The 20,268-nt window shown below is 49.0% G+C and overlaps 1 protein-coding gene across 3 annotated transcripts in view; it reads right to left on the bottom strand.

The window, feature by feature from the left end:
* The window catches only part of NELL1 (neural EGFL like 1), a 286,319-nt gene that overhangs the window by 194,964 nt on the left and 71,087 nt on the right, over window positions 1-20,268 (bottom strand). For all 3 annotated transcript variants that reach the window (XM_052694359.1, XM_052694361.1, XM_052694362.1), the window contains exon 11: window positions 13,497-13,596. In XM_052694359.1, the coding sequence (XP_052550319.1) occupies window positions 13,497-13,596 (100 nt within the window). The remainder of the gene's footprint in view (window positions 1-13,496; window positions 13,597-20,268) is intronic.

Genomic DNA, 20,268 nt, shown 5'->3' with positions numbered 1-20,268 from the left:
GCTGGGAGAAGGCAAGGGGCAAGAGATGGGAGTGCACGGAGACAGTGAGATGCCCTCAGCCAGCATCTGTGTGCTGGTCACAGGGAAGCTGCTGGAATTGGAGTTTCTCTCCTCTCCGAGCTGCTTCCCTGGGCCTTGGCTGTTCCCGGCAAGGAGCACTTTGCTTGCAGGAGCCTGTGAGCTTTGTGGAGGTGGCCGCGTGTTTCAGCGGGGAGGAGAACCCGCAAGCAGCTTCCTTAAACTGAACTACCTCGTAGGGATGGTGAGATATTTCCTTTATTGGAATCTAAATGGAAATCACAATGAGCTGGGTGGCCTACTGCTTCTCTTCTGCAGTGCCAGACAAGTCCATGTACCGCAGCACCGCTGCAGGTCGTCCTACGGCCCAGCGCTGTGGAGGGCAGTTCTGCCCAACCCCGTGACGTCTCTACCCCCCAGCGCAGCTTACAGCCACTGTGCTCAGCCTCCATGTTGAGCTGGGGCCCCACGGCCGCCCCCCCCCACAGCGCAGAGGGCCGCAGCCCCGCCCTCCATTATGAGCTGGGCCGGAAGGCCGCACCGGCCAATAGCTGCAGGCCGCAGCCCCGCCCGCCATTATGTGCCAGGCAGGCCCGCGGTATAAAAGGCCGCTGGCGCAGCCCCACGGCATTCACTGTCTGCACTGTCTGGCGACAGGGACGAGAGGCAGTGGGCGCTACGGGGTCAGGGGCAGCTGTCCTTGAGACCCCAGCTAGGAGTGACCGTCGGTGGCCTTTGGCCACAGCGTTTGGAGGCCGAGGGTCTCCTCACATCCCCGTGATGACCATGGTGCGGGGCAACGCGGGACGGGGCCAGGCAAAGCAGAGCAGCCGGCCCAATCCCCGCCGGGGCCCAGCAAAGCCCCCTGCCTGCCCTGCGCAGCGGGAGGAGCGCGGGCGGGGGCTGAAGGCGCTGCGGGCCCAGCTGGAGGGTGAACGGCTCCGCTCCCAGGAGCTGCAGCGTCGCTGGGCCGCTGAGAGACGTGAGCTGCAGGAGGCGGCACAGCGGGAGCGGCAGCTCCTGGCCGACCGACTGCGCTCCACCTGGGAGCGGCAGCAGGCGTCAAAGCATCAGCGCCTGCAGGAGCAGAGCCGCAAGCAGCGGCATGCAGAGATCCGCCAACTGATGCAGGAGAAGGCGGCCCAGCTCTGCCAGATGCAGCAGCGGCTTCAGCAGCAGCGCAACAACACCGTCCGCCAGGCACAGGATCTGCTGCGGCAACTGGCGAAGGTGCTGCTGAGTGTCAACTGCAGCAGCCACAAATTGCGGCAGGAAGTCCAGCGGCAGCTCTGCAGAAAGTCCCATGGAGAGCAGGCCGCCCACGTCCTGCGCCTGGAGCGTGAACTGGAGGAGCAGAGGAGTCGCTTCCTGCATTACATCCTGGAGCACGGTGAGGGGCAGCTGCCCACCTTCTGCACCGGGCCCAGGGCTGCAGCCGTTGGGCCGTGCACCCAGCAAAGGCCGGCCTGCCATCAGGCTGCAGCAGAGGTGGGTGTTCAGGCTGCAGAGCAACAAGAGGCCTGCCCACCTGAGCACATGGAGCTGGAGGCGCTGCGGGCCCAGCTGGAGGGCGAGCGGCTCCGCTGCCAGGAGCTGCAGCGCTGCTGGGCCGCAGAGAGACGTGAGCTGCAGGAGGCGGCACAGCAGGAGCGGCAGCTCCTGGCCAAACAACTGCGTTGTGCCTGGGAGAAGCAGCAGGCCCAGGAAGAGCAGCAGCTGAAGGAGTGGGAGCAGCAGCAGCGGGCGACAGAGACTCAGCAGCTGCTGCGCTGGAAGGAGGCCGAGCTGCACGCAACGCAGGAGCTGCTGGAGCGGGAGTGCGATGCGGCCCAGCACGTGGCTCGCAAGCTGCAGCAGCTGCTGGCTGGGGTGCTGAAGAGCCCCCATAAGAACAACAAGGGGGCCTGCGCCATGCTGTCGGACATCCTCAGCAAGCTGGCCTGGGCGATGGACAGTGAGCAGCCCGCCCGTATCCGCCAACTCCAGCATCAGCTGGAGCTGGAGAGGAGGCTGTTCGAGCAATACATCCTGGGGAGCTGGGAGGGTGAGCCCCAGCACATGGAAAGCCACAGAACGAACTGCTCCCAGGACAGAGAGGTGGGCCACCACTGTGCAGAGCAGGGCTCCAGTCAACTGCCTGTGAAGGACACTCACGTCCAGGTGAGATGACCCTGAGAGAGTGGGGGTTGTTCAGCCCGGGGGCAGAAGAGGCTCTGGGGACACCACAGAGGGTCCTTCCAGTGCCTGAAGGAGGACTGGGGAAAGCTGGAGAGGGACTTGTAGTAAGGGAGGGTAGCAGTGATACAACAAAAGACAATGCCTTGAAAGTAGAAGAGGGCAGATCTGGATGATACAGGAGGAGGAAAGACTCAGCACTGTGAGGGTGCTGAGGCAGTGATACAGGCTGCCCAGAGAGGCTGTGGATGCCCCATCCACCCCTGGCAGCGCTCCAGGCCAGGCTGGAGGCACCTTTGGACAACCTGACCTAGTGGAAGATGTCTCTGCCCATGGCATGGGCTTGGAACGGGAGAGTCCTGAAGGCCCCTTCCTACCCAAACCATTCTGTTATTCTATGATTTTCTGGTTCTAGGTGCCAGAGGTGGCCAAGGAAGACCTGGGGCTCCCAGGCGGCACAAGCACCGAGCTGCTGCTGCAACGAGCCCCGAGCAACCTGGAGAGGCAGTGCCAGGCCCTGCCGGCTGAGAACCACCTGCTGAGAGAGGGACGCTCTCCAGAAGTGTGCCAGGAACGGCAGAGGCTCCAGCAGGCTATGGCCAAACTTAAAGTGCTCAGCAATTGCCTGGAGGAGAAATGCACGCAGCTCCAGGAGATTTGCGAAAAGCAGAGGCCACACACAAATCCCAAACAGGAATGCTCCAACCCACAAGAAGAGTTGGAGGAGTCAGAAGGGCGGCTGATGGCAGTCTGCAGCCTGCATTCTCACGGACGAACATCACCGCTAATTCGAAGGTTCTTAGCTCGTCACAGCTACAATCCTTTGGAGGGCCCTAATGAGGACCCAGAAAACGAGCTTCCCCTGACTGCTGGACAGTACGTTTACATCTTCGGAGACGTGGATGAGGATGGCTGGTTTCTGGGAGAGCTGACGGATGGCACGAGAGGACTGGTCCCTTCCAATCTGGTGGAAGAAGTTTCTGATGATGACCTGGATACAACCGTGCCTCCAGAGCTTCGTGATCTCCTGCTGGATACCGATGATGAAGAGAGACTAAGCAGCAGGAGCGGTGGCAGAGAGTGATGGTCACCATCCAGAAACCTGTGTCCGCCTGCTGGCTGAGCCTGGGGGACACAGATTCCTCTCCACAAGACAGCAACATCCCATCAAAATTCCACTTTTCTGGATGAAGACTGCCTCCTGCTCCACTTGATGTTCAAGTGGAGCATGGTCCATCGGCAGCAAGACCTTGAACATTCATCAGTTGTATGACAGAGAATTTACTACACTGGACTGGACTGGACTAAAACACACACACACACACACACACACACACACACACACACACACACAAAAAAAAAAAAAAAAAAAAAAAACACAAAAAAAACACAAAAAAAACACAAAAATCCCCAAAAAAATAAAAAAATTACAATAAAAAAAAATACAAAACAACCAAACCCCAAAAAAGTGTGTAAGCTCATCTTGTTCTCTGGCACTCTGCTTTTGTCAAGGTACGAGGAAAGGAGCAGGCTGAGGAAAGCCTCCAAAGCCTCTCTCCAGCGAGCTACCTACAGGTATTACAGAATCACAGAATCACAAGGTTGGAAACGACCTGCAAGATCATCTAGTCCAACCACCCTCCCATTCCTATCAGTACCACAAGCACTAAACCATATCTCGTAGCTCCTCACCCAGGCGCCTCTTGAACGCTACCAGGGACGGCGACTCCACCACCTCCCTGGGCAGCCATTCCAGTGCCTGACCACCCTTTGAGAGAAAAAGTTTCTCCTAATATCCAACCTAAACCTCCTCTGGTATAACTTCTGGCCGTTTCCTCGGGTCCTACTATTTGCCTGGGAGAAGAGGCCAGACCCTTTTGCACCACAACCTCCCTTCAGGAAGTTGTAGAGTGCAATGAGGTCTCCCCTGAGCCTCCTCTTCTCCAGACTGAACAATCCCAGCTCCCTCAGCCGCTCCTCATAAGACTTGTGCTCCAGACCCCTCACCAGTTTCGTTGCCCTTCTCTGGACACGTTCCAGGGCCTCAATGTCTTTCTTGTAGTGCGGGGCCCAAAACTGAACACAGCACTCGAGGTGCGGCCTCACCAGTGCTGAGTAGAGGGGGATGATCACCTCCCTGCTCCTGCTGGCCACACTGTTTCTAATGCAGGCCAGGATGCCGTTGGCCCTCTTGGCCACCTGGGCACACTGTCGGCTCATGTTCAGCCGAGCATCAACCAACACCCCCAGGTCCCTTTCCTCTTCACACTCATCCAGCCACTCATCCCCAAGACCGTAACGCTGCATGGGGTTGTTGTGGCCAAAGTGCAGGACCCGACACTTGGCCTTGTTGAACCTCATCCCATTCACCTCGGCCCAGCGGCCCAGCGATCCAGCTTATCTAGATCCCTCTGCAGGGCCTCCCTGCCCTCAGGCAGATCGACACCACCTCCCAACTTGGTGTCATCTGCAAACTTACTCAGGGTACACTCAATCCCTTCATCTAAGTCATCAAGGAAGATATTAAACAGGATGGGCCCCAGTACCGACCCCTGGGGGACACCACTTGTAACAGGTCTCCAGCTAGACTTCACTCCATTGACCACCACCCGTTGAGCACGGCCCTCCAGCCAGTTCCTTACCCAAAGGAGTGTATACCTGTCCAGCCACGGGCAGCCAGTTTCCGCAGAAGGATGCTGTGAGAGACCGTGTCAAAGGCTTTGCTGAAGTCTAGGTAGACTACATCAACTGCCTTTCCCTCATCTACCAGTCTGGTCACCCAGTCGTAGAAGGAGATGAGGTTCCTTGGGCCTTGGCTGTTCCCGGCAAGGAGCACTTTGCTTGCAGGAGCTGTGAGCTTTGTGGAGGTGGCCGCGTGTTTCAGCGGGGAGGAGAACCCGCAAGCAGCTTCCTTAAACTGAACTACCTCGTAGGGATGGTGAGATATTTCCTTTATTGGAATCTAAATGGAAATCACAATGAGCTGGGTGGCCTCCTGCTTCTCTTCTGCAGTGCCAGACAAGTCCATGTACCGCAGCACCGCTACAGGTCGCCCTACGGCCCAGCGCTGTGGAGGGCAGTTCTGCCCAACCCCGTGACGTCTCTACCCCCCAGCGCAGCTTACAGCCACTGTGCTCAGCCTCCATGTTGAGCTGGGGCCCCACGGCCGCCCCCCCCCCACAGCGCAGAGGGCCGCAGCCCCGCCCGCCATTATGAGCTGGGCCGGAAGGCCGCACCGGCCAATAGCTGCAGGCCGCAGCCCCGCCCGCCATTATGTGCCAGGCAGGCCCGCGGTATAAAAGGCCGCTGGCGCAGCCCCACGGCATTCACTGTCTGCACTGTCTGGCGACAGGGACGAGAGGCAGTGGGCGCTACGGGGTCAGGGGCAGCTGTCCTTGAGACCCCAGCTAGGAGTGACCGTCGGTGGCCTTTGGCCACAGCGTTTGGAGGCCGAGGGTCTCCTCACATCCCCGTGATGACCATGGTGCGGGGCAACGCGGGACGGGGCCAGGCAAAGCAGAGCAGCCGGCCCAATCCCCGCCGGGGCCCAGCAAAGCCCCCTGCCTGCCCTGCGCAGCGGGAGGAGCGCGGGCGGGGGCTGAAGGCGCTGCGGGCCCAGCTGGAGGGTGAACGGCTCCGCTCCCAGGAGCTGCAGCGTCGCTGGGCCGCTGAGAGACGTGAGCTGCAGGAGGCGGCACAGCGGGAGCGGCAGCTCCTGGCCGACCGACTGCGCTCCACCTGGGAGCGGCAGCAGGCGTCAAAGCATCAGCGCCTGCAGGAGCAGAGCCGCAAGCAGCGGCATGCAGAGATCCGCCAACTGATGCAGGAGAAGGCGGCCCAGCTCTGCCAGATGCAGCAGCGGCTTCAGCAGCGGCGCAACAACACCGTCCGCCAGGCACAGGATCTGCTGCGGCAGCTGGCGAAGGTGCTGCTGAGTGTCAACTGCAGCAGCCACAAACTGCAGCAGGAAGTCCAGCGGCAGCTCTGCAGAAAGTCCCATGGAGAGCAGGCCTCCCACGTCCTGCGCCTGGAGCGTGAACTGGAGGAGCAGAGGAGTCGCTTCCTGCATTACATCCTGGAGCACGGTGAGGGGCAGCTGCCCACCTTCTGCACCGGGCCCAGGGCTGCAGCCGTTGGGCCGTGCACCCAGCAAAGGCCGGCCTGCCATCAGGCTGCAGCAGAGGTGGGTGTTCAGGCTGCAGAGCAACAAGAGGCCTGCCCACCTGAGCACATGGAGCTGGAGGCGCTGCGGGCCCAGCTGGAGGGCGAGCGGCTCCGCTGCCAGGAGCTGCAGCGCTGCTGGGCCGCAGAGAGACGCGAGCTGCAGGAGGCGGCACAGCAGGAGCGGCAGCTCCTGGCCGACCGACTGCGTTGTGCCTGGGAGAAGCAGCAGGCCCAGGAGGAGCAGCAGCTGAAGGAGTGGGAGCAGCGGCAGCGGGCGACAGAGACTCAGCAGCTGCTGTGCTGGAAGGAGGCCGAGCTGCACGCAACGCAGGAGCTGCTGGAGGGGGAGTGCGATGCGGCCCAGCGCGTGGCTCGCAAGCTGCAGCAGCTGCTGGCTGGGGTGCTGAAGAGCCCCCATAAGAACAACAAGGGGGCCTGCGCCATGCTGTCGGACATCCTCAGCAAGCTGGCCTGGGCGATGGACAGTGAGCAGCCCGCCCGTATCCGCCAACTCCAGCATCAGCTGGAGCTGGAGAGGAGTCTGTTCGAGCAGTACATCCTGGGGAGCTGGGAGGGTGAGCCCCAGCACGTGGAAAGCCACAGAACAAACTGCTCCCAGGACAGAGAGGTGGGCCACCACCGTGCAGAGCAGGGCTCCAGTCAACTGCCTGTGAAGGACACTCACGTCCAGGTGAGATGACCCTGAGAGAGTGGGGGTTGTTCAGCCCGGGGGCAGAAGAGGCTCTGGGGACACCACAGAGGGTCCTTCCAGTGCCTGAAGGAGGACTGGGGAAAGCTGGAGAGGGACTTGTAGTAAGGGAGGGTAGCAGTGATACAACAAAAGACACTGCCTTGAAAGTAGAAGAGGGCAGATCTGGATGATACAGGAGGAGGAAAGACTCAGCACTGTGAGGGTGCTGAGGCAGTGATACAGGCTGCCCAGAGAGGCTGTGGATGCCCCATCCACCCCTGGCAGCGCTCCAGGCCAGGCTGGAGGCACCTTTGGACAACCTGACCTAGTGGAAGATGTCTCTGCCCATGGCATGGGCTTGGAACGGGAGAGTCCTGAAGGCCCCTTCCTACCCAAACCATTCTGTTATTCTATGATTTTCTGGTTCTAGGTGCCAGAGGTGGCCAAGGAAGACCTGGGGCTCCCAGGCGGCACAAGCACCGAGCTGCTGCTGCAACGAGCCCCGAGCAACCTGGAGAGGCAGTGCCAGGCCCTGCCGGCTGAGAACCACCTGCTGAGAGAGGGACGCTCTCCAGAAGTGTGCCAGGAACGGCAGAGGCTCCAGCAGGCTATGGCCAAACTTAAAGTGCTCAGCAATTGCCTGGAGGAGAAATGCACGCAGCTCCAGGAGATTTGCGAAAAGCAGAGGCCACACACAAATCCCAAACAGGAATGCTCCAACCCACAGGAAGAGTTGGAGGAGTCAGAAGGGCGGCTGATGGCAGTCTGCAGCCTGCATTCTCACAGACGAACATCACCGCTAATTCGAAGGTTCTTAGCTCATCACAGCTACAATCCTTTGGAGGGCCCTAATGAGGACCCAGAAAACGAGCTTCCCCTGACTGCTGGACAGTACGTTTACATCTTCGGAGACGTGGATGAGGATGGCTGGTTTCTGGGAGAGCTGACGGATGGCACGAGAGGACTGGTCCCTTCCAATCTGGTGGAAGAAGTTTCTGATGATGACCTGGATACAACCGTGCCTCCAGAGCTTCGTGATCTCCTGCTGGATACCGATGATGAAGAGAGACTAAGCAGCAGGAGCGGTGGCAGAGAGTGATGGTCACCATCCAGAAACCTGTGTCCGCCTGCTGGCTGAGCCTGGGGGACACAGATTCCTCTCCACAAGACAGCAACATCCCATTAAAATTCCACTTTTCTGGATGAAGACTGCTTCCTGCTCCACTTGATGTTCAAGTGGAGCATGGTCCATCGGCAGCAAGACCTTGAACATTCATCAGTTGTATGACAGAGAATTTACTACACTGGACTGGACTGGACTAAAACACACACACACACACACACACACACAAAAAAAAAAAAACACAAAAAAAACACAAAAAACCCAAAAAAAAAAAAATATTACAATAAAAAAAAATACAAAACAACCAAACCCCAAAAAAGTGTGTAAGGTCGTCTTGTTCTCTGGCCGTCCACTTTTGTCAAGGTACGAGGAAAAGAGGAGGCTGAGGAAAGCCTCCAAAGCCTCTCTCCAGCGCGCTACCTACAGGTATTAGAATGGAGAAAGAAAGGAATCGTCACTGCTTGCTTCTGTTCTTTGGGGCACTTGAAGTACCTTGGAAGGCCACACTTTCTGAGCACCACAGACATTCTGTCCCAAAGCAGCTGTTTGACCGTTTCCCTTGGGTGACAAGGCATAGCGCTTGCAGCATCTTAACTGCAGGTCCTTCCATCCTTTATACACACGCTGAAGCCCCCCCTTGTAGTTTCCCATCCATCCCTACGGGTCAGCAGAGCGCTTAACAAGTCTCCTTCATGTCTAGACACCAACAACTACCCACACGAGTGCGTGCGACAATGCATGCGGCTGGGGCCAGCGCTTTGTGCAAGGGAAGCTGCCCGAGAGCTGCACGTCAGGGAGGGACTCCTTGGTCTCAGGCTCTGCTTGCTTTTCTGACTGGCTGTGAGGAACGCTCCTGTCCAGTGAGACATCACTCTGAGAAAGTGGGGATCTGTGGGAGAGAGGAGGATTACATTCCTTGGGGCCAGATGTGAGTTCTTCCTTCTCTAGCGTTCTCTAGTCTCTTCTGGTGACACAGCTGGTGAGACATTGACAGAGGGACGCCAGGTCATGGGAGGGCCAGAACGACAGTGAGAGCTGGAACAGGGCCTGTGGGAGATGCCGATGAGCGTGGACTCGATCAGCCTGGTTCTCCAGGGAAGGTTTTGCCTCTCGTCTGTGCCTGGGCAGATCATGGAGCACATCCTTCTGGAGGCTGCGTTAAGGCACATACGAGATAGATTCGAGGTGATTCGAGACAGCCAGCACGGCTTCACCAAGGCCAGATCGTGCCCGAGCAATCTGGTGGCCTTCTGTGATGGAGTGACGGCTTCGGTGGGTGGGGGAGGAACGGTGGATGGACTACTACCGGCCTTCTGCAAAGCCTTGACATGGTCCCTCACCACGTCCTTCTCTACTTTGGAGAGGTGTGGATGTGAAGGAGGCACTGTTAGATGCATTAGGAATTGGCTGGCCGGACACAGGCAAAGGGTTGTGATCAATGGTTCTGCGTCAGGGTGGAGGCCTGTCACAAGCGGTGTCCCTCAGGGGTCGGTCGTGGGACCGGTGCTCTTCAGCATCTTCATCGACGACACAGATGAGGGCATCGAGTGCACCCTCAGCAAGTCTGCAGATGGCACCGAGCTGAGCGGTGCGGCCGATACACTGGAAGGAAGGGAAGCCATCCAGAGGGACCTGGATGGGCTGGAGAAGTGGGGCCCTGAAAACCTGATACGGTTCAAGAAGGCCAAGTGCAGGGTGCTGCACTTGGGTCGGGGCAATCCCAGGTTTTGGTACAAACTGGGGGAAGATCTCCTTGAGAGCAGCCCTGCTGAGAAGGACTTGGGGATCCTTCTGGTGGATGAGAAGCTGGACATGAGTGTGAGCAGCAGTGTGAGATTGCAGCCCGGAAGGCCAACTGTGTTCTGGGCTGCATTAAAAAAGGGGTGGCCAGCAGGGAGAGGGAGGTGATCGTCCCCCTCTACACTCTTGTGAGGCCCCATCTGCAGTGCTGCGTCCAGGCCTGGGGCCCCCAGTGCAGGAAGGACGTGGAGCTCTGGGAGCGGGTCCAGAGGAGGGCACTGAGATGATCAGAGGGCTGGAGCCGCTCTCCTATGAGGAAAGGTTGAGGGAACTGGGCTTGTTTGGCTTGGAAAAGAGAAGGCTCCGGGGAGACCATGAGGTGCAGCCGTCCAGTACTTGAAGGGAGCACATAAACAGGAGGGGGAACGGCTGTTGATGAAGGGAGATAGTGAGAGGACAAGAGGGAACGGTGTTAGACTGAGACAGGGGAGGCTTAGATGAGATGTTAGGAGGAAGTTTTTCCACACAGAGGGTGGTAACACACTAGAACAGGTTGCCCAAGGAGGCTGTGGATGCCCCATCCTTGGAGTCATTCAAGGGCAGGCTGGATGTGGCTCTGGGCAGCCTGGTCTGGTGGTAGGCGACCCTGCACACAGCAGGGGTGTTGAATCCACATGATCATTGTGGTCCTTTTCAACTCAGGCTGTTCTGTGATTCTATGATCTTCAAGGTCTCTTTCAACATAAGCCATTCTACAATCCTATGATTTTACTGAAATCCTGAAATTGGCTTTTAGTTATCATATACTCATACTATAAATTAGCATTAGCAAACCTGAGGAAGAAAAGGTCTCATTCACCAGTTTTACTTTTCTAATCATTTACAAATAATGACTATCTAGGAAGCCCACCAGCTGTGTACGTTACAGTATTCAACTCAGACTTCTGTTGATTCATGATTTCCACCACCATAAATACCAGTTTCTTATACTGGGCTGTTTTTTTCTTGCATACTCTATTTTAAGCAGTTAGCTATTAGTGTGGCAGATATTAGAGATCACTGAAAAGTGCACAGTCTTATACCACAGCATCATGAAGTTTCCATATTTCTTGTTTCTCCTTCTGTTGGCCCTCTACATTTATTCTTTCATTCAATTGAAACTCTTTTGCTGCCACTAGGAAAGCCAAGGCTGCAAACCTAATCTTGTCCAAATTTAGTTCAGCAAAGGTATTTTATTTCATCAAAGATACATTCTACAGAACATGAAATTCAGTAGAAGCTTTCCACTTTTCAACAACTGAATGCTAAAGAAAGCAAAGCCTGACACAAAGATATGATACAAAACAAAATCTGCCAGTCAACAGTGTGTACTAATAAGCTTTTTACAGAATTGTTAGCCATCTAATTTAATATTACTAGTAAAGATTTATTAATCACCCTGTTGACTGTTACAACTAAATGCATATACAAAGTATTACCTCTGTCTTTGCACACACAAAGTGAAATTTGCACGTTACCTGCAAATGCCCCAAACAGCATTCATTGCTAATTGCTATATTTACCACTGGATTTCTTCCTCACTGCATTTTCTTGGGCAAAAAAGATGAACATTGTCTCTTAAGGAAGTTATTATTTGAAAATGGAGAAGCTTTCTTTTCTTTCTCAACTCTGGCCTGTTGGCCATATCAGAGCACAATTGTTTATATGAAAAAACCCACACCAAAAAATATAATATATTCCTTTTTCCTTTATATATATATAATATACATATATATATTTATGTATATGTATATATATATCCGTGCTCTACATAAAATAAAATTATTTTCTATTAATTTGGATCACATGGAACAGAGACAAAAATGTCAAATACATATTCTAACTCAAGATATATAATAAAATAAGACTTAAGAGTGCCAAGGTCAATTTATTGCTTTATCAAGTTGACAAAAGTGATCATATCTTTACGCATAATTCTGAAAAGAATTTGAAAAAGCAAAGATGAACTTAGAAAAAGGATTGCTTTAGTATCAACTAAAGTAGATGTGACATGGAAGTTTGATGTACCGTTTTGAAAGCTCTATCAGAATCCATAAGAAGCAGAAGTACAATTCCTTCCTCTGCCTCTGGAAACCATCCCACAAGTACAGATATTCATGTTATTTAATAAATAATAAAAACAGTTTGGGGATGAATATCTAAAAGGATTACCTATCATTAGCAATAACACAGAATTGAGTGATTATAGAACTTACCTTTCATCAACTTTCAAACTTTCTGATTTCTAGTACTTTTTAAAGTAATGAAACTCATTTTTTTTTTTTTCAGTGCTACACTGCATCAAACTGGGCCATCTGTTAAGCATCATTAAGACACAGAGCCCTCTGAGGGACAGAGAAGTAACATTTAGTGCTTGCTTAAATAGTTACAGATGTTTCTAGAAAGTGCTTTATAAAATTAGCATGTATATTCTTAGTCCATCATCCAGCAAACTGTGTCAAATGTGCTGGCCCCTGCAACCACACACATAAACTAGCAAGTTCAAGACCTTAGTAAATATTTAACTGCGTGTGTTTATTAATTATTTTTCACTGGCTAAGGGACAGATCCAGAACTCCTTCAATGACATCTACGATGGCTTTCTGGAGGAATTTGCATACAGGCAAGAAACCACCTAAGCCTGGAAATATTTCACCTTCACTAGGCATGCCTCTCGCTTGAACATGCCTGATGTGCATTGCTAAGTCCTGCTCTGAGAGGCCAGATCCCTTAAGCTTATCTGAGTCTCAGTGCCATAGGAAAAGTGTGGAACAGAAGTAGCATAAAATAATAATTCCTTGGATATGACCTTAACACTTTACACCCAATAGGTCCCTGCTTACAACACACCTGAAGAAGAAAAGTTATTTGAGTTCTCTGACCTTGTGAAACTTGTGTTATCCTCATTGAAGAGAACTTTTTCAGTGACAATAGCTACAGCGTGCTCATGAGTCTGGTGTAGCATGCAACCAGGATTCACAAGAAATGAAAGAGAACAATGAAAGGAAACCTATGTCTCAACATCTTATAGAAAGGAATAAAAAAATGCCATTCTGCACCGTAGGGTCATTTTGTCTTTTTGATTTCATAATTGTCTGGCTCATCTCATAAACAAGTCCTGAAAGACTTCAGTACTAAATCAGCCTCAAAGCACAGAAACTCAAACCTTATTTCTACTGTCATTTTAAAACAGAGCTCAAGTGTCACCCCCCAAAAGCTTATAGCCCTGTACCTTCAGTGCAGTGGCACATTCAAGCAACAAAATACCTTGTTTAAACAATTTCTTTTTAAGGGGAATTTATAAGAGGTATCAGACCTTTTCTCCTCCAACTCCTCCTTCTCTAATTCACAGCAATTACACCCATGTATCTGTTAAGTCTTGTACCCAAAGGAAAATCACAATCTGGCATTACGTGAAGGCTAATTACAGACTCGAGTTTATACAGGTACCTAATGTATCATTAAAAGGAATTGTTCCTTACAACATATCCCCCAGATGAATCAACAACATACATTCCTTCAAAGTACACATAGCTTCTGGCTTACCTCTGCAAACACTGCAACACTGGTTCTCCGGAAGTACATGATCTTTTTCTGAGCAGTTCAGTGGTGGACAAGTCTCTGTTACTTTTACCAAAACTCCATTCTGAAAATAAATAATAGTTTAAAAAGAAAAATTTACAAGATGACATTAGTGAAAGCACATGCAAGGGAAAGGATCACAGTGTTCCATCTACAGTTCTGGCAATCTCTAGTAACAACAGCATATCAGCAGGGAGCAAGCTATTGAGGTGTTTTCTTTGTGTTTTTTTGTTTGGAAAGAACTTTGTTCTTTGGAAGTACTGATCACCCAATTTCCAAAAATTCCTCTGAAGGTATGACAAAGCAGAAATACAATCTTGATGTATTCATACAGTAATATCTATATGAAATGTAAATCAAGGTACAGACAGTCCCACAATTTTGATTTCTACTAGAGTGAGATTGTGCACAAAGGCTCTAGTTGCTTGTAGGAATTCTCTAAAATACTTGACATAGAACAGATCTGGGGAGATTTTGCAACAGTTTCACTTCATCTTCTTTCTATTCAGAAAAATCAGCTTCATCATGCAGATCAAACCGCTGTCCTATTCTTTGTTCAGTTGATTCTTATAATCTCACCTCAAAGCAGCCTTCTCCTTTTCCTTCTTCCACTCCACCCTTCTCCATACCTGTATTTATTTCATCAGTATACCTTCTCCTTCAAGTGTACTGGCAAGTATACTTGCAAACAAGTTTTGCTTAGTAGTATGTATACCAGCAATGCCACAAGACTCCCTACGCTTGAGTAAACTTATTTTCCAAAAGACTAGAAGCCTCACTAAGGAAGCTGATCGCCTATAACATTGCCAACCCATCTTTTTAATATAAGCCTAGCCCCACTCCTCCCAAAATGTTTTTCATACAGAACAAAAAGATGGTTTTAAATTAACAAATCACAGAGAAAATGTAAAATATTACCTAAATTCATCTAAGGCTAGGAAAGCATAGGAAAGCCATATAAAAAGACAAGATACGTTAAAGGCAACAATCTCATAACCTGAGGGTTAAATACATGACTTTGAACAAAACATATTGAGAGCACCTATTTGTTCATTCAGTATGAAGCAAGATGCTCATGCTAGCCAGAAGCTTTCTTTCACATCTACAAAGCACTGTGCCATACCATGCTGAAGGAGTAATTCAGCTGTCAGAAACAGCACAGGTAGAAGCCCTTGCTGTTCATTAACCTCACCAACAAGGCCACACTGGTTCAGCTGCATCTCCTCAGACTCCAGATCCTGCACAGTTACACACATGCAAATATCTCTGAGTCTACAAAGTGCAGACAATGCATAAGGTGCCCAGCAACTTCAAGAAACAGGAAGCGACCATTTTATAGACACTACCAGTGGCTGCTCCAGAAACTGCAATCTTAAGTTTAAGTAAGGTCAAACTGTCTTTCCTTGCTTTCAAGCTGCCCTTGCTGCAAGTTGCATAACTTGCTGTCAAGAAAAACAAAGAAGAACTCATTTTTTTTATTAGTTTGGTTTGTGTTTTTGATTAAAAAAAACCCTAACAACTCCCTACACTATCATACAGCACACATCAAAGCAAGTGCCTGCACAAGCAGGGAAGTTAATGCAAGTGTTAGATTTCCTGCTCTGACTTCCACAGTAAAAGGGAAGAATGCCTCACAGTTCCATGTGCAACCACAGTAACAAAGGTGATAAAAGAACCAGGCACAGTGAGCCATCATTTACTATCACATTATCAAACTACCAGCTGGATAAAGCTCTTGTTATAACTCACCAGTTATTAAAGCTCAGACAAGACAATTGCAAAAGGGGTAAAGGATGCCATCATATGAACAAAAAGTGTCAGCTGGCAATCAATCTAGTCAAATGGATGGCCAGAGATCAAAAAAAGGTTACAGTCAAATAAGTCAACAGGATAAATCAAGAAGCTATTAAAAAATTCAAATCAAAATCATACTGTCTTAATGAATCAGGAGATTTAAAAAAAAAAAAAAAAAAAAGATTTCTATTAACTCAATTACCATTAAGACTCTATTTCCCTAAATTTTCCAACTTGCTGCAAAATCTTCTTCTTCAGAAAACAAACATCATTCAGAAGCTTTAAAATAATAAAAATCTTTTCACATTGAGTATTCTTTGGATTATAATCAATTTGGTATAAGCTAGTACAGATCCAATTATAATAATTATCATCATTAGATTTCAGATTTTATTGACTTATAAGTAAGAGCAGTTCACATGCCAGAATTATTGCTTCAGGCTGCCTTAGGAAAATGACTGACTTTTTATGTTCAATTCACATACACAGTCACACATTCTGGATGGACATAGACACCAAAAAAGCCCTCATTTTTGCATACAAAGAATGAGATCTGGAATTAAACATTTATAAGATAATTAAGTTTCTTTAACTACAAAGCTAAGTACATTAAGAAAAAAGAATAGGGTATAAGCCGAATCAGTGACATGCAATGGAAATTTGAACTACAGGCAGCTCGTGTCAGATGGCTAACTTCAGAAAACAACACAAAGATGTCTGGGTTACTCTGATTCTTTCTTGCTGTTTTCACTGGGGGAGAAAGTTATCCCTTTTATTACCGATAAGCTTTTCAGTTCCAAATAGAACTCTCAGTCAATCCTATAGGTAGGAAATTATTCCTTATTTTCATGAAAAACTTATAAGTCAAGCTTCTGGAAAGTTAACAGAGTCTTATCTATCTCTAGAATTCATACGGCACTCTGACTCCTCACTCTAGCAACAACTAGTAACATCTTGCAGATCAGCCAGTTATGAACAGGAATCAAGTCATTCACAGCCATTAACCCGGACTATAGCTGATCAGCAGTAACCTCCCAGTCCCACAAAAGCTACAGATCTCTTTCTGTTGTCTTCAAATGAGCCACATTCTCTCACTGGTGAAACCCACAAACTGGAATAAACACTGAAAGCAAACAGGCATGAGTTTTCTGAATCACAGACACACTTGCGTTTTCCATAGGGACCTCAACAGTCTGGAGAATGCAGTAACTGAAACCTCGGGACTATTTGCAAGTCCTGCATCTGAGAAGGAACAGCCCCCGTGTTCTACTTATTTCTGACAGATCCTTTGAGATACCAGGCAAAAGTATTCACAGGAGGGCTAAGAGTCATATACAGAAAGAAGTATTGAACTCACCCAACTGGTGACGGGGTTCTCTGGCTGTGCAGCACTCCCCTCAGGAAGCAGCCTGCACCCAAGAGAAACTCTCCCATCAGTGGCTGGCCTTCGTATGAGTCTGAGTGGCTTCACCCCTTCTGGTCACATGGGGAACACAGGTGCAAATAATCTGCTTGTGCTCCCTGGGCCAGAGACACCCCTTCACCAGGTGCTTAATCACCAGTGCAAGCTGTGGCCTAACAGTTCCCCTACACACAGGCACCAGTATGCACACATCCAGCTGGACACCCAGCTGGAAAGCAGCTAGGCAGAAAAGGACCTGGAGGTCGCAGTGGACACTAAGTCAAACACAAGCCAGCCACGTGCCTGTTATGCACAGAAGGCTAACATTAGGGAAAGTCTTGCTAGCAGGTGGGAAGAGATGATTCTCTGCTTAGCACTACTGGTGAGACCATACTTGGAATATGGTGTTCAGCTGAAGGCTCCCCAGGGCATAAGAGATGGAAGAACTAAGGAGTGACCAGTAATGGGTCACTAGGATAATTAAGGAACTGGAACATCTCTCCTGTGAGAAAAGGCTGAGATTTGGGATGGTTTAGCCTACAGAAAACAAGGTGGGATGGGGACAGAGTTGATCTTATTAATGTGTATGAATATCTGAACAGATGATGCAAAGAAGACAGAGCTAGGCTTTTTCCAATGGTGCCTGGTGACAGAACAGAGACAACAAGCAATACAAAAAGGAAACAGATTCCTTCTGAATATCAGGAAACTTTAAAAACCGTTTTTATGCTAGGGTGACAGAACACACTGGCTGCCCAGATGTTGCAGAATCTTCTCCTTGGACATTTTCAAAAGCCACATTTGTTGTGGTCCTGGGCACCTCACTCTGGGCAGCCCTGCTTCATCAGGGAGGCTGAACCAGATGATCTCTTGAGGTCACTTCCAATCTCAACCATTCTGTGATTCTTAGAAACACCTGTGCACTAACTTTGCCATTTTCTCTTTGTAGATTAATCTAGAGTGTTTTCAGGCAGGATTCCAGCTGGAAACAAGTAAACGGCTTTATCAGTAGCATCAGTGCTTATGGTTAAAAGGATGTTCAACATAAGTACGCTTGTTAGTCTGGATTAGTTTTCAGTACTAATAACTGTTCATAGATTGATCAAGAAAACCTTTGGTCCATATGGATCCATCGGTATTATTATCTTTGCAAGATGACAAATCTAAGTTAAAAGCCTTGTTAGCTTAAATTGATTCTTATGCAAGAAATAAAACTGTATCTTCAATAAAAATTGAAGCATGTAATCTTAACTTCATCTACTTGACATTAATGTACCTACAAATACATTCTCCTTTACAGACTCAAGATTTTTTCCCCTCAGTATTTTTAAGTCATTCTACATTAATAAACTGACAGCTGACCTGTACCACCTACTGTATGTCTTTCACGGATCAACAGCTTTTCAAACTTGAAATCTGTTTTTCAAGTCTGGAAATTAAACCACACACAGAACTTTTTTTTTTTTTTTTTTTTGAGCCATTTCCCTAAGCACAGAGCTCTTTCTTTTAGTTATACAACACAAGTGGAAAAGCAGCAAAAATCTCCATACCTTGTCCACCAGCAGGCCTGTACTGAATAGAAAATGATCACTTACAGCAAAAGTTTGGACTCGCCACCATTCAGACTTTATCTAGCAAGCATTGCTAATTGAGGCAGTAAATAAACAGGTGTTTCACTCAAGGTCATGCTTGAGATACAGTGAATGAACTTCCTGTCAACAGATTCTACTTCTTGTAGAAGCAGAGGGAGGCACTCGCTTAAATACTGTCCAGAATCAGAATAAGTTTTGCCAGCAAGGTTTGACATCATCTTGAAACACGGCTGTGGAAAACCCCCCCTTTTTTTTTGAGGCTCATTTTTCCATGATATCACATTATCACATTAACAGATTCTGTTTCAAATACTTATTAATACTTTTCATTCAGATGTAAATAATGCAAACTGCAACATTACTCCAACGCACACTGACGTACCCATTTCCTTTAACAGTATGTGAAAAGAGCTTTGCATTTTATTATTAGTTCCATCCTTCTTAATATGAGAAATATTTTACGGTCAGTGTGCGCTTTTCATCTTCACAAATGTATTCTCACACTCGCAATAATGAGTACAATGCTCTTATTTGCAGCATAGAGGAGTTCCACAGAGGTAGTTCAGATCACTCTGGTCTCACTTTAATGTGAAAATCCTCCCATTCTCCTCATCTCATTGCATACAGTCACTTTCCCTCCCAGATATACAGTTTAAGTCATGTTGTAAATGCAAGGACCAAGGCCAGGACCTTTGTATATATGTCAAGCACCCCCACACAGCCAAACACTAACAACAGCAAAGTAATTTTGCACAAGCTACTTTTGCATCTACAACCAGCTATTGTCCATTTCCATTAGTGCACACAAAATTACTGCTCAGTACAGTCATCCGTACAACAATAACCAGATCATTATATAGTTCTTTCCAATAACTGCTCTAACACACTGATCTATTAATACCACATACAAGTTTCCCTTGTATCACCTTCCCTTCCATAAATTCAACAAGACATTAAAAAAAAAAAAAAAAAAAAATCAGAAATACTTGGAAATTACATGTGGGAGCAAATGTGTTTAAAATAGCCATGCCTTTCTGAAGTGATAAATCACACTAAAGACACAGACATACTCTAGTTTCAACACATGCGTGTCTCAGCAGAGAAATGGGTTTTTTACAATAATCTACTACTTTCTTCTCCCAAGATAAGTTTTGACAAGGATTGGTTTCTGCCACACTTACCGCGTTCAGCACTCATTCGTTACCATTTCTTGTTATGTTTTCATCTAACACAGCCTCCTTTTACTTACGTTCTGAAACACCAACTGCAGTTCATAAGTCATAGAACACTTTGGGTTGGAAGGGATCTTTAAGATCATCTAGCTCCAATCACCCCTGCTATAGGTGGGAACACCTCCCACTAGACCAAGTTTCCTAAACCTGTATCCAGCCTGGCCTTGAATGCCTCCAGGGAATGGGGAATCCACAACCTCTCTGGGCAAACTGTTCCAATGTCTCACTATCCTTACAGTAACAAATTTCCTCCTAATATCTAGTCTAAATCTACTCTCTTCCAGTTTAAAGCCATTTCCCCTTGTCCTGTTGCTACGTGCCTTTTTATAAAGGCCCTCCCTAGTTTCCGTGTAGGCCTCCTTCAAGGACTGGAAGGCTGCTATAAGGCCTCCCTGGTGCCTTCTCTCCTCCAGGATGAAGAGCCCTAGATTTTTCAGCCCGTCCAGCCCTCTGGATCATCTTCGTGGCCCTCCTCTGGACCTCCTCCAACAGCTCCATGTCCTTCTTGTGTTGGGAGCCCCAGAACAGGATGCAGTGCTCTAGGTGGGATCTCATGAGAGCGGAATAAAAAGGCAAAATAATTTCCTTTGACCTCCTCATCACACTTCTCTTGATTCCAACCCAGGATACACTTTGTCCTTCTGGGCTGCAAGAGCTCATTGCCTGATCATGTTGAATCTTTCATCAATCGATACTCCCAAATCGTTCTCCTCAGG

Source organism: Tympanuchus pallidicinctus, unplaced genomic scaffold (assembly GCF_026119805.1).
Source record: "Tympanuchus pallidicinctus isolate F22 unplaced genomic scaffold, pur_lepc_1.0 scaffold3, whole genome shotgun sequence".
Lineage (NCBI taxonomy): Eukaryota > Metazoa > Chordata > Aves > Galliformes > Phasianidae > Tympanuchus > Tympanuchus pallidicinctus.
This window is presented reverse-complemented; position numbering and strand designations above follow the sequence as displayed.